The 14,061-nt window shown below is 38.3% G+C and overlaps 1 protein-coding gene across 1 annotated transcript in view; it reads right to left on the bottom strand.

Moving 5' to 3' along the window:
* RASEF (RAS and EF-hand domain containing) overlaps positions 1 to 14,061 on the bottom strand; it is an 88,795-nt gene that overhangs the window by 21,856 nt on the left and 52,878 nt on the right. Inside the window, exons 4-6 of the mRNA XM_056134771.1 lie at positions 6,058 to 6,153; positions 2,928 to 3,008; positions 284 to 399 (exon numbers count right to left, since the gene is read on the bottom strand). Coding sequence (XP_055990746.1) covers positions 284 to 399; positions 2,928 to 3,008; positions 6,058 to 6,153 — 293 coding nt within the window. The remainder of the gene's footprint in view (positions 1 to 283; positions 400 to 2,927; positions 3,009 to 6,057; positions 6,154 to 14,061) is intronic.

The following is a 14,061-nucleotide window of genomic DNA, read 5'->3' as shown; positions in this document are numbered from 1 at the left end:
GCACAGCAGGTAGGGTGTTTGCCTTGCACGCGGCCAACCCGGGTTCTATTCCCAGCATCCCATATGGTCCCCCGAGCACCGCCAGGAGTAATTCCTGAGTGCATGAGCCAGGAGTAAACCTTGTGCACCGCCGGGTGTGACCCAAAAAGAAAAAAAAAAGTACAAGTTTGAAAAGTGACGAACATATCAGTAAAGTAGTAAATAGTCTATCATTATTTAACTGAGCTTAATTCACATCACAGCATTCCACTCAATCCAAGATATAAAACAGGAAGTTTCATACCTCTCAGAATTCAGACTTTGATCAGCATAATCACTTTTCAAAGCATCTAATTCACTCTGAAGAAAGGCAATGTTTGTCTGTGCTTCTAAAAGATCTTTCTTAACTTTCTGATTTTCCTAAAGGGAAGAAGCAGGTCATAAGATTTGAGTGTCAATGCCTCTTTTGCAGACCACAACACCCAAAAGGAGAGAGAGAACACAGGGGATTGCCCTGCCACAGAGGCAGGGGGGGATGGGGGGATGGGGGGATGGAGGTGGGGGGATATTATCCATGGTGGTGGAAAATGGGCACTGGTGGAGGGATGGGTATCTGATCATTGTATAATCGAAACCCAAGCAAAAAAAATTGTAAATCTACAACTGTACCTCATGGTGTTTCACTAATTAAAAAAAAAAAAACCTAAAAAAAAAAAAAAAAGAGAGGCTCAGCGGGCCCATGGCCGGCAAGCTCCATGCAGCAGGGGATGTGCAGATCGCAGACCCAGCCCTGTGCATCAGCTCCAGATGTTACAGCCAAAGGCCAAGGCAACTCTGGACCAGGGAGCTGCCCTTTGTTCAAAAAAAAAAAAAAAAAAAAAGATTTGAGTGTCTTCTACCTGGGAAAATGAAGTAACATCATGTAACCTTCCTACCCAGACTTCCACCGCTCCACAAATCTGCAAATCTTGTTGTTTAAAGGCCCATCTGTTCAACATGATTTGAAACTATAAGTTATCCAAAGTTAAATTCTCAAAACTGTTGTCCCTTTTTCAAAACACTAGATATTTGGTGCTAAATATCCAATAGTCAAAAAAGGTATCATCAGCTTTGTCCCAGTTTACCCATTTTTCTTTTCCCTTTCCTTTTGGTAACCACTAAGTAGTTTAAAGTCTATGAGTTCATTTGTGCTGTCTTCAGTTCATAGATGATTTATGAATAAAATCATAGGTTGTCTTTGTCCATCTGACTGACATTAACAAGCATGAAAATTGTCTAGGGGAAACTTCCGCCTCAGATCCTATCTATTACTAACAAAGAATACTTTATTCCAAAGCTAAAATGGCAGATCTTGCCTTTTGGGGAAAAAAATATATGTCCTGGAAATAATTTCAGAGAGTTGAGTTCATGCGTTGCACACTCAATGCCCCAAGTTCAGTTCAGGGCAAAGCCTGGCCTCGGTAAGCATTGCCAGTGTCCAGACTTGTGGCACCCCAAGTGCTGTGAGGTCAACCCCCACAGAATGCTGTGCCTGAACAGGACCAAACTTCCAGGCACTGGATTCCAGCAGGGCAAGTACCACAGGAGAGTCCCCAGATTCAAAGCATTGCTAAAGACTCCCCAGCACTTCACAAAAGTAAATAGAAGAACTGAGTGAATCCTACAAGGAAAATAAAAGTGTCTTTGAATACCCATGGCCACTCATCCAGGCGACTCTTTTCATAGGCCTCACAAAAGAAGTTCCTCTGAAGAGACTTTCTGGAGACGGGGGGGCCCCTCAGTAAACAGATCTATTTGCTAAGCTATCCAGGAATTCCATAACTTCCCATAGCTTCCAAAATGATCAAATACCAAAATGACAGATGGCAACTTTAAAAAACAATCCACATGATAAAAATTAAATCTCACAGATTCCAATATTCAGATTTTTAAGAAGGAAAAAACTGGAGCAATAGCACAGCGGTAGGGCACTTGCCTTGTGCACAGCCAACCCGGCCGAGCCGGGTTCGATTTTTCCGCCCTTCTCAGAGAGCCCGGCAAGCTACCGAGAGTATCTCTCCGCACAGCAAAGCCTGGTAAGCTACCCGTGATGTATTCAATATGCCAAACACAGTAACAACAAATCTCAAAATGGAGACGTTACTGGACCCGCTCAAGCAAATTGATGAACAATGAGAGGACAGTGTATAAAGAACAAGTAGGTGGTAAGGTATTGTTGGTATCAGAAAAGTAGCAGTTCTTTTTATAATAAGAAACCACAAACTGAACCAGAAACCCAAAAAACAAACAATTCCACAAGAAAGTCATGATTATACTAAAAATCCTATTTAGATGGAGCAAAACAAAGATCTAGTGGCACATAAAGAGAATTCATTTGACCATGAAACTTGGAAAGAGGCACAAGGAAAATGAAAGGAGAGAGAGGAAAGCAATTTTGATTCACGCTGGCTCCCTTGGTTCTGAGTCAGACTAGAGTCATAATAAAGAAAATGCTCATTACTGACTACTTTATCTTGGAGTCAAGCAAAAATCAAACAATTAAAACAGAAAATATGTCAATGCAATCAATTTTGACTGATCAAAGACCAAAGACAGAGTTGGGAGACCAGGGGCAAAGAACAGAAAGAAGAAAGTGTGAGGAGAGACAAGACAAAAGTCCCTCATCTTGTCGGAAAGGGAAGCAGGGTTAACTCCTTAAAGCTTCACGGTCTTGTCATTATTGCTTTAAAAAAATAAGTAAAAATCATTCACATTAACTGGGAGCATTGTTGAGGAGGACAGCCTTCACAAATAATACCTTTGAAAGACAATATCTCAGTCTTTCTCTAATTACAGTTTCAACTTCTCATTAAGCTACTATTCCTTAAACATAAATAACAGCATGATTATGCTTTTGAAATAGTAGCCTAACAGGATTTATATTTATCCAAATGAAATGTGATTCTTACCATAGATAGGTCATAAATTTGTTTTTTTAATGCAGCCACATCTTCTTTTTTTTGACTTATATGTTTAGACTGTTCCTCTAGCTGAAAAATAAATAAAAGTCATGCATTTACAAATTCACCTGGAAGGAATTCTGCAACATTCAGAAATATGCTAGTAGATAGCTATCGAAAATCAAGAAATCCTGAATTTTCAACACTAAATTTTATATATCATTAAGGTAAAATCTAAAGAATTTGAAAAACTGCATTAATAATTTAAGCAACTGAAAATAAGTTGTATCATTTAAATTTTTTTCTTGGGGCCAGAGCGATAGTACAGCAGGTAGGGCATTTGCCTTGCACGCAGCCGACCCGGATTCAATCCCTGGCATCTCATATGGTCCCCCAAGCACCACCAGGAATAATTCCAGAGTGCAAAGCCAGAAGTAACCCCAAGCATTGCTAGGTATGATTCAAAAAAGCAGAAAAAAAAATAAAACATTTTCTTTAAAAATATTTAAAGCCCTTTTCAGAAAACCTTTCAATCACTAAGTAATCCAATCCTCACTTTTCCAGTTATGTTGATATGAATCCAGACATTTATGTTCTCCTGAAACTTTATAAGCACCTAACACTTTCTATCCCATATTACACTTATTTACTAATGTCCTCTCTCTCCAACCAGAGTCTAAATTTTTAAGGACAAAGTAGATATCATATTTGCCAATATCCTTTGTTCATAGAAATTTCAATGAGTGTCTATAAAATCATTTAATGTATCATTAAGCTAGAGACAGAAAGTTGCATAAACACAGACATGAGTCGTGGTGGCTAAATGACTCATTTGCACTTCCAGAATAAACTGGACCATCTATAACATGGACTACACAAATGTCTTTTCTACAGAGAGCTTATGTCCCTGGAGTTAATGGGGATTTGTACTCACAAATAAGCAAACAGAATACTTTATGTCCTAATAGAAACTATGCCTTATTTCACTAATTCTCATCAAAATCTAAGGACTGTGATGCTGTCCTTAACATAGACACTGTACTTCTCTCAGGTGGGATCAAGGGGAAAGTTTTCACATTGCTGTATCACAACTGTCACATGTCTGACTCAGCTGAAAGTAGTCAGTGAATTTCAAATTTATGACAATTTCACAGAAAGAAAACTAGGAAAAAATGTTTCTGAAAATAAAGGCAATTATAACAAATTTGTATGGCTTTCTATAGTTCTAGAAAATCTAACTTACTCTCAAATAACCCATTTCCCATGTCTTGTAGAAAAACCCTGCAGACAAGCAGAAAGGCCGGCATAAGTGAGAGAGCATTGCTGTGTGGTAAAATGACTATGGTGCATTAGTTGTGGTCTTTGAACAAGTCAGTTAGCCATTCTGGAACTCCATGTCCTAAATGTAGAATATTCACACCTCCTTCAAAGCGTCAGGATTAGAAGCTTTGATTATGAAAAAGGGCCTAGCGAGATATAAAGCTAAAAAAGTGTTTGTTTTTATGGTCATGCAGGAAAGTTTATTATTAATAGCACTTTACACTTAAGAAACAAAAAATCCTAAATGTGAGGCAAATCTTCTAAGATGTACAAGGCTCAATAAGGGGTAAAGACTTACTATTCTCAACTCTCATCGCTCGGGGTTTATTTAGACTTCGTCTTACTCTAAATCGTGGCCAAAATAATACATCTTGCTAGATACATCTTTCTTTCGGAACTAAATGAGGTCAGTGACTACGAGTATCTGTGACTTTAACATAGACAGGGATTGGTTCATTTAAATTCTGTAATATAGATAAGTATGTATGATCTAATGAACCTTGGAAATTAAATATATGGTTGACATTGAAAATTATTTCCCACATGTTTGCCACTCAATGCCTCTTTTGCAGACCACAACACCCAAAAGGAGAGAGAGAACACAGGGGATTGCCCTGCCACAGAGACAGGGGGGATGGGGGGATGGGGGTGGGAGGGATATTATCCATGGTGGTGGAAAATGGGCACTGGTGGAGGGATGGGTATCTGATCATTGTATAATTGAAACCAAAGCACAAAAAATTGTAAATCTACAACTTTAAAAAAAAATAAAATAAAATAAATGGGAAAAAAAACATAAAAAAAAAAGAAAATTATTTCCCAAGGATACTGGGAGAGTTCTTAGTAATTCCAAAAATTTAAATTACAATAGCCTTCAAAATACATTTGAATGGTCCTTTAATCTTCCTGAATATATACACTGGAAGAAACACTGAAGGTTATCATTTGAACAAACAGGGAAGAAAGTGTCATGCCCAAATTCACAGTACTGTAGTTAGGAATGATCTGTTTTCATTTCAGCTGAGAGATTTCCAGTGGTTATGATGACAATCTACATAGAAGTGAATCCATATCGTATGGGAGTCAACTTGCACCAGGAGTTGAAGCTGAAATGACAGTACTTACACCACAGAAATCAGCAAATGCAATGAAACCCACTCGCAGTTCAGCAACTACCAATACAGACACTACTCATTAGATCCCAAATAGTGCAAAGGCTAAAACCTAACCATAGCTCTGCTCATTCTCCATGTCCGTCCCGTGCTTAGTAGAGAACCTCTAGATATGCAATTTTCTATACAGAAGAGGAAGATTTCTTTCATTTAACAAATATTTACAGAATCTGCCATTGAAGGGGCAGGATATAAAGGCACTGATCAGGAAAGATAGGTCCTCTGCTATTACTGGACACATGGAACTTGAAGGCTCTTCCCCACTGATGGCTAAAGAAAGAAAATTGGGATTTAACCAGTAACGGTTTAAGGAATCAATCAGCAGATAGTACAGCGGATAGTGGCTCCATCGAAACCCAGCATCACATACAGTCCTCTGAGCACTGCCAGGAGTGATAGCTGTGTACAGAGCCATGAGTAAGCCCTGAGCATCACTGCCTGTGCCCAAAATAACAACAACAATAACAACAACAACAACAATAATAACAACAATAATAATGTTTCCAAGGAATCCTAATTGGCTCTGAAATCCTATTTCGCCTGTAATTTCAATATGATTCCAAGTGGTTTTAGAGGCTAGTAAGTTAGATATCTTGCTATATTGGAGTGATTACTAAATGAGGCTGACCTTTTTGAGTTTTAAGTACCTTTTTGAGTTTCTTTATTGTCACTTGTAGGTCTCCCATTTCTGTTTCATACTGACGTCGAAGGTCAGTGAGGGCTTCCTCAGCCTTGCGTTTCTCCTGAAAAAAAAAATAAATAAAATTTTGGTGATCCAAATAGGTTCTTCAAAATAGCAGATAGAAGACACATTCTGTGACCCACTAAGGCTGATTCCAGGTGATCTAAACAGGGAGAATGAGACCTCATCAAGTGACTCAAGTTAAAGCACGTCTCAAACTGATACCTCCCAATGGCAAAAAAATGCAGAATGTCATCTTCCCACAAATATCATCCGGAGTGACAACCTCTAAGGTTATACATTGTGGGAGAGGGCTGTAATCCATCATTTAACTAACTCATTATTGCTCTAATTAATTAAATGGCATGGCATAGCCAAAGGACCTCCAGTTTGCCTGAATCCTATCAATCACGACACCAGGACTTAGGGAAGGCAGGTGGGTTTATTGTTACCAAGCAAGAGCTAAAACCTTTGCTGAAAAGAGGATTCGTCTATGGTTGACAATCTGCCTTAAGTTTTGGGGCAGAAGACAATGGATAGAGAAGGACCATTATAACAAAGATAGTTAGAAACGATCACTCTGGATAGGAAATGCATGCTGAAAAGTAGGTAAAGGAACAAACATGATAACCTCTCAGTATCTGTGTTGCAGACCATAGTAGAGAGAGAGAGAGAGAGAGAGAGAGAGAGAGAGAGAGAGAGAGAGAGAGAGAGAAGTGGCTGCCATAGAGCTATAGAGGCAGCTGGGGTAGAGGGATTGACAGGAGGGAAACTGGGGTCACTGGTGGCAGGAAATGGACACTGGTGGAGGGATGGGTGTTGGATCATTGTATGACTGAAACCTGATCAAGAACAGCTTTGTAACTGTGTATCTCACAGTGACTCAATGAAAAAAATAAAAATTAAAAAAAAATAAAACGTTTGCTGAATACAAATCACATCATCTGCAAAATTCCTATTAGTTGTTCCTTCCCCATTCACTAGTCCTTAAATGTGCCTCCCCTGGAACAGAATGGCAAAAGGACACCCCAGTGGGTCAGGACTGATGCTCCCATTAGCCCAAGCATCTTTCAGCTTTCTCTTTCAGTTTAACAAATCATAAAATGTTGTGCCCTACATTTGGTAATCAAATATATGCTTCTGCTAACAATGGAGGGAACTGAGTCTATAAATACTTATGAATAATCAACTATGTACTGAGGACTGTGTACTAAGCACAAGGAACCAGAGTGGGATCAGTTTAAATGGATGCTCCGGTGCATCCTAGAGGAGGGTGGAAAGAAAAGAAGACCTCAGGAAGTGACAGTAGAAGGAAGAGCAAATGAGACAGGTGTGTGATAGAAATTTAACAACTGAGGGAACAGATCTCCCTGCAGAGAGGCAGAGACAACACAGTTCCAAGTCTGAACAGCTACCTAATTTATTAGCAGTCTAACAGGACAACATACAGAAACCCCCGACACCTTCACTTTCTGTCTTAATGGATGACTCATGCTTACATTTTATTGCCCAAGCAACTTAGATAATCCATACAAATTCAACAGCCCACATAAATGAAATGCTCTATACTTTTAATAAGAGCAAATTCTTCTTAAGTAATTACCCAGCATTAAAACAGACACAAGTGTCCACTTCAGGGTACCAGAGGCGCTTGTATCCTGGGCACCAAAATGGACACAGTTGCCACCAGGTGCCACTGTGAATATATGGTTTTCTATGCAACATACACTTAAAATACTTTAATGCACATTTCATTAAAAAGAAAAAAATATTTAAAGTGCCTACCTGTCCAAGATGGTTAAAGAAGGCAAACACAACAATGGAGCAGGAGAAAATTTAGAGTGGATGGTAGTGATTTTCCTATGTGACGATGCACACCATATATACCCATGCATTCAGAATGCCATTCTGCACTAAATCCATGACATGGTCCTAAATACTAGAATGTTTATGTTTTAGACAGTGGCCAATTAAAACAATCACTAGGCTTTTTCAATCCTAACCTATCACAGGTGGAGGCCAAGAAATGAGATAGGAGACCATTGAACATCAGTTATAAAGAGCTGGTAGTTAAGATCAACTCATTATAAACTTCGGGAAAAGTTAAATGTAGGGAACACCTCCTAAGTCATTCTAATAGAATATCCTGACTAAAAGTTCCTGAGATTTTAAATGGAACATTTTTATGAGCATGGATGAAAATACAATACGCGAAGTTTAGCAAAAGGTATTATACCATATATAAAAAACAGAACATATATTATAACAAAGTCAAATTTATTCTCAGGTCTAGGTTTGGTGTAAGATTCAAGATTGAATGTATCTCCCACTATTAATATTTTATTAAAGAAAAAATATTAACATATTGATACACAGGAAAATATTTAACAAATTTAATTATTTAACAAATTTAACATTTTGATAAAACTTTTAATGACTGGGAGAAGAACACTTCAATTTAATAAAGGGAATACATGAGGGGAGTTCATGCACAATTCAATCAGCCTAATCAGTGGCTGAATAAATAAGCAGTACTCCTACATTAAAAAATATAATAAATAAAAATAAACACTGTCCTCCAGTTGTTCATCGATTTGCTTGAGCGGGCCCAGTAACATCTCCATTTTGAGACTTGCTGTTACTGTGTTTGGCACATTGAATATATACTCTCGGTAACTTGCCAGGCTCTCCGAGAGGGGTGGAGGAATCAAACCGGGCTCGGCCGGGCTGGCTGCACGCATGGCAAACGCCCTACTACTGTGCTATCGCTGGGTATCCATGAAAAGCATACCATCGGGACCATATTTTGTGTTGAATGAGTGCTTGCTCTCATCATTTTTATTTTAACTAGTGCAGTAAGAATGAAAAATAAAATGATCATTCATATCAGCAAGAAGTAAAACTATTTTAGTTCAAAGATTACAGTCACCTACCCAGAAAATCTAATGTAATATGCAAAAAAGAACTACTGATTATAAAATGCAAACAATGCAATATAAGATCAATATACAAAAATGAAATTGTATTTATACAAAAATAATAAATTGAAATTTAACACACTGTTTAGAGCAGTATTGCAGTATGTAGGAATAAATCTGAGGAAAAATTTATTAAGATATATAAACTTACATACTGCCAAGTGAAATGAAAAATTTAGAGAATTTATCAGGTTTATAAATCACTGATTTAAGTACGAAATTCAATTCAAACCACCAGCATCACTGTGTACACCTGTATGTATGCATATGTGTGTTTTAGAAATTAACTAGATAATTTTATGTAAATTCTTTAATTAACTAACATAATCAAGACAACTTTATGAAGAAAAACTGAATAACCAACACTACTTTATTTTCAAAACCAAGCGTCATCAATATAATGTAATACTGGCACAAAGAGAAAGAAAAGAAAAAGAAAGAGTCCAGAAGTAAAACCAATTAAGCTAATTTTGGACAAAACACAAAAGCAATTCAGCGGAAAACAGGTTTTTCAATAAAAATTGAGGGGAAAAAATTGGCTACCCAGAAGCAAAAAGAAACCAAATAACTCTGATCAATATATTGCAAAATAGTCTAAATGTGAAACTAAAACTTTTAGTAACAGATTTACAAGACGCTTAATGTGTTGATTTCCAATGCATAAATGAACATATGATGTCATAACGTAATAAAACTTCAAGAACAATTGTTTTAGAGAAAAATAGAAAAACAGATATTTTTGACCTTGAATTAGAAAAAGATCTCAGGAGGTTCACATCTCAAACTGGTTTGTGGTAAGTACGCATTACAGCCTGTGACCCTCAGCCAAACCTGGCTGGTAATTTACTATGAGGGACCAGGAATGTGATGGTGTAGGAATTGCCTGGGACGCCCAGGAGGTGTTCAGCGGCCTCCAGGACTGTACCTGGTGATGTTGAAGGACAAGTGGTGCTGGGGGTCTACAGGAGTCAGTCACAGGCACAGCAAGTGTCTTAACCCCTGTGCTCTCTCTGTGTCCCCAGGAAAAAGCTCTTTACTACTCAAATCATGATATCTAAAAGGAAATGAGGCTTCATTGAAGTAAAACATTTCAAGAAATGTTTCAAAATCATTCAATTATATCAACTGATGCAGAGAAAGTTCTTGACAAAAATTCACCATCCATTAATGATAAACACCCCTAAAAGATTTAAAAGGAAGTTTCCTCAAGCTACTAACGAACATCTACCACAAACCTACAGCCAACATCATACCTAATAGCAAAAAAAATTTTAAAAAAAAGTCTTCCCTCTGAAATTGGGCAAAAGGCAAAGATGTCCCTTTTCTCCAGTTTAGTCAGTTTAGTCTTGGAAGCCCTTGTTCCTGCAATCAGGCAATAAAATGAAAGCAAAGTGAACCAAATTGGTAAGGAAGTCAAAGGGATTAAAACTGGTATGGTTCTTGACTATCACTATTTGTAGATGAATAACAATATACATGGGAGTTCCTAAATATTTCACTAAACCCTATTAGAAACAATAAGCCCACACATCAAAGTAGCAGGCTAAAAGCTCAACACACAAAAATCTGTTCTATTTATATATGCATACAATGAACTAGAGAATGAGATTTTAAAAAAGACTATTCTACCTAACATAGTTAAAAAAATCAAGTACCTAAGTGTCAATTTAACAAAAGATGTGAACAACCTATAACTTGAAAACTTTAAGTCATTTATGAAAAAACTAGGAGAGGACACCAGGAAATGGAAAATTATTCCCTGTTCATGTTTTGTAAGAATTAAGATGGTCAAAACAGACATCCTAACCAAGTATTATACAGATTCAATGCAATCTCCATCAAAATCCAGTCACATCATTAAAGAACTGAAAATGAACACTAATAATTGTGTTGTAATAGTATGGATGAAAATAAAAAACTTCCTGAATAACCAAAACATTATGAGACAAAAGAAGTTGGGAGCCATAGAATTTCTTGACTTTAAATTATACTATGAAGCAATAGTATTCAAAACAGCATGGTACTCAAATAAGGATAGAGCAGAGAGCCCAGATATAAATTTTCAGATCTATGGTCAATCATTCTATGACAGAGGAGTTACTGGTGTGCATGAAGTGGAGCAAGAAAAATCTCCAACAAATATTTCTAAGAAAACTGGATAACCACCTTCAAAAAAGTGGAGGGAAGGACTTCATCATACCTTATACCACAGACAAACCTATTCAAAGCGGTTTAAAAAAATTTAAGATTAGCTCCCCCGCCCTGAGACCCTGAGTTGGTGCCCACGAACGACCCCTCTGGCTAGTGATCAAGCTGCTTAATAGCCATGATCCCAGAGACTCTCAGAAACAAATCTTGAAACCCAGCAGCTTTTGGCAGAAATGCGTCTGGACTTCGCATTAAGTTTCCAGCACTGGCCCACCCCAGATGGGAAAAGGTGCCGTCACTGGGCCTATTCCCCCTGGTGGCTTGGTGGCCGCCATCTTTCAGAGGCCAATGTACAGTCAGGTAGGATCCAGACAGTAGGGGCTAGGCAGTGACGAGGCACACAGGGCCTCACGGGATGGGGGTGGAGCGGGCCCTTTCCTCCCCTGCCCAAATGAGACCCCGAGTTACCACCCACAAATGACCCCTCTGGTGATCAAAGTTGCTTAATGGCCATGATCCCAGAGACTCAGAAACAAATCTTGGAACCCAGCACCTTCTGGCAGATATCCTTCCAGATTTAATTATTAAAATTTCAGAATTCCAAAATCACACGGCCACGTGACATCATATGCTATTCATAATAAGCAATAGAAAACAAACTATCTAATTTCAGCAGATCTGAGTGTTGGGGTAAAATCCCAAATAATAATGGTGGGTCTGGAGTTAAAATTTGCTCAAGCGGGCCCAGTAACGTCTCCATTAGAGACTTTGTTGTTACTGTGTCTGGCATATCGAATACGTCACAGGGACCTTGCCAGGCTCTGCCGAGAGTTAAAATATTGAATTTAATTAAAGTAGAGAGAGAGAAATGTGGAAATCATTTGCCCCACAGGTAGGGGTAAAGTGTGGGATGGGGGTGTACTGGGGTTTTTGGTGGTGGAAAATGTGCACTGATAAAGGGATGGGTGTTTCATCATTGTTTGACCTAGACTTAAACTCAAAAGCTTTGTAACTGCTCTCATGGTGATTCAATAAATAAATTTATAAAAAAATTAAGGTTAGACCTGAATTCGTAAAATATGTTAAAGAAAAGTTAGGCAGAATGCTCTAAGATCTAGACCTCTTCTCAGTGAAGTGATTCTATTTGCAGAGATAATAGAAATGAAAATAAGCAAAGGAGACATCAAAAGAAAAAAGTTTCTACAGACCAAAACAAACTGAAGCCAAAACAAAAAAGACACCCTACTAAATGGGAGAAGATATTTGCACAGAATGAATATATAAAGGATATATATCCAGGATATATTAAGCACAAGCAAAACTCAGTATCAAATAAACCAATCACCCCACAAGAAAGGGGAAAGGAGACGAACAGACACTTCCATGAAGAAAATATATATATGGTTAGGTATATGAAAACGTGCTCATCATCAATATTATCAGGAAAATAAAAAATAAAACAACAATGTGGCATCATCTCACACCAGTAAGAGTGGCATATATCAAGAGCACAGGAAACAACCAATGTTGGGAATGTGATTAAAAAAAGAACTGTCATTTACAGCTGGTGGGAAATACCATCTGTTGCAGCCTCTATGGAAAAGAGTATGTTCATTTCTCAAAAAAAGTAAGAAAAGTGCCTGCATATGACCCAGCAATTCTACTTCTAGGCATCTACCCCTAAAACAGAAGCATTACTTGGAAAGATATATATGCACACCTATGTTCATTGGAGCACTTGGTATAATGGCTAAAATACGAGAAAAAAAAGAAGTCCAATAACAGACAAGTGAATAAAGAGACACTCAACACTCCCCCCCCTCTCTCTTACACACACACACACACACACACACACACACACACACACACACACAGCAAAGATGAAACCATGCAGTTCTTTGCAACCAAGAAGTAACTGAAGGATATCATATTAAGCAAAGTGGAGAAGGGAAAATACAGATGTTCTCACTCAGAAAAACAGAGTAACAAGAGGAATCAAATGATGTTAAAAGCATGTCAAAGACAAAGAAAACTGAGGACCTGGGAAGGTGGGCTGGCAGTAGAAGGACAAGGGTCAAGGTCACAGAAATTTCAGCTATCAAGAGGGATGGTAACTCAGTATATCAAAATAATAGAGAGGCCAAAAAGATAGTGCAGAGGGGAGGTGCATGCATCTAACGCAAGTTCACTTCCCTGCGCCCCATACAGTCCCCCTAGTCCCATCAGGAATGATTCCTGAGCACAGACCCAGGAATAAGCCCTGAGCACCGCTGGATGAGGCCCAGAAACAATTAAAAACATAAGAACCAACTCAAGTGTAGCCACGCGGCCCAAGCTAGAGTAAAGTGGAGGGAACGAGGATCAAAGCACACCCACTATGCTCAGGGATCACTCTTGGCAGGGCTCGGGAAACCGTAAGTTGTAGGATAACATTGCTTTGTCCTTTCTCCCTTGGCACAAGGAGCTCAGGTTTATCATGCTACACCCATTACAGTGCTCCAGAGTCACTCCCATTGCTTTGTTTATCTGTAACCACTTCTCTCTGCTCTCTTCCCCAACCAGTTAATCAGCTTTTCCCCTAATCAGCATCTGTTCATTTGTAAGGTTAGATCCTTCTAGGACACTGAAATTGTACTGCGAGTTAATATTGCCTTTCTCCTCTCCTTATGTCTTTTGAATAGTTTACTTTAACTATTTTTGTTAAAAAAATAAATACAAGAAGACTGTTAAGATTATGCTTTGTTACTTAGGATTTAATTGGCTTTGAATATTATTCACTCCCGGGCATCTGCTTTCTTAAGCCTCAGTTGCCCTTATTTCCTAGCACCCCAAAATCAGGGTCC

The sequence above is a fragment of the Sorex fumeus genome, unplaced genomic scaffold, assembly GCF_029834395.1.
Source record: "Sorex fumeus unplaced genomic scaffold, SorFum_2.1 ptg000106l, whole genome shotgun sequence".
In the NCBI taxonomy this organism is placed as follows: domain Eukaryota; kingdom Metazoa; phylum Chordata; class Mammalia; order Eulipotyphla; family Soricidae; genus Sorex; species Sorex fumeus.
The sequence above is the reverse complement of the archived record's forward strand: the minus strand, read 5'-3'. Positions and strand labels throughout refer to the sequence as shown.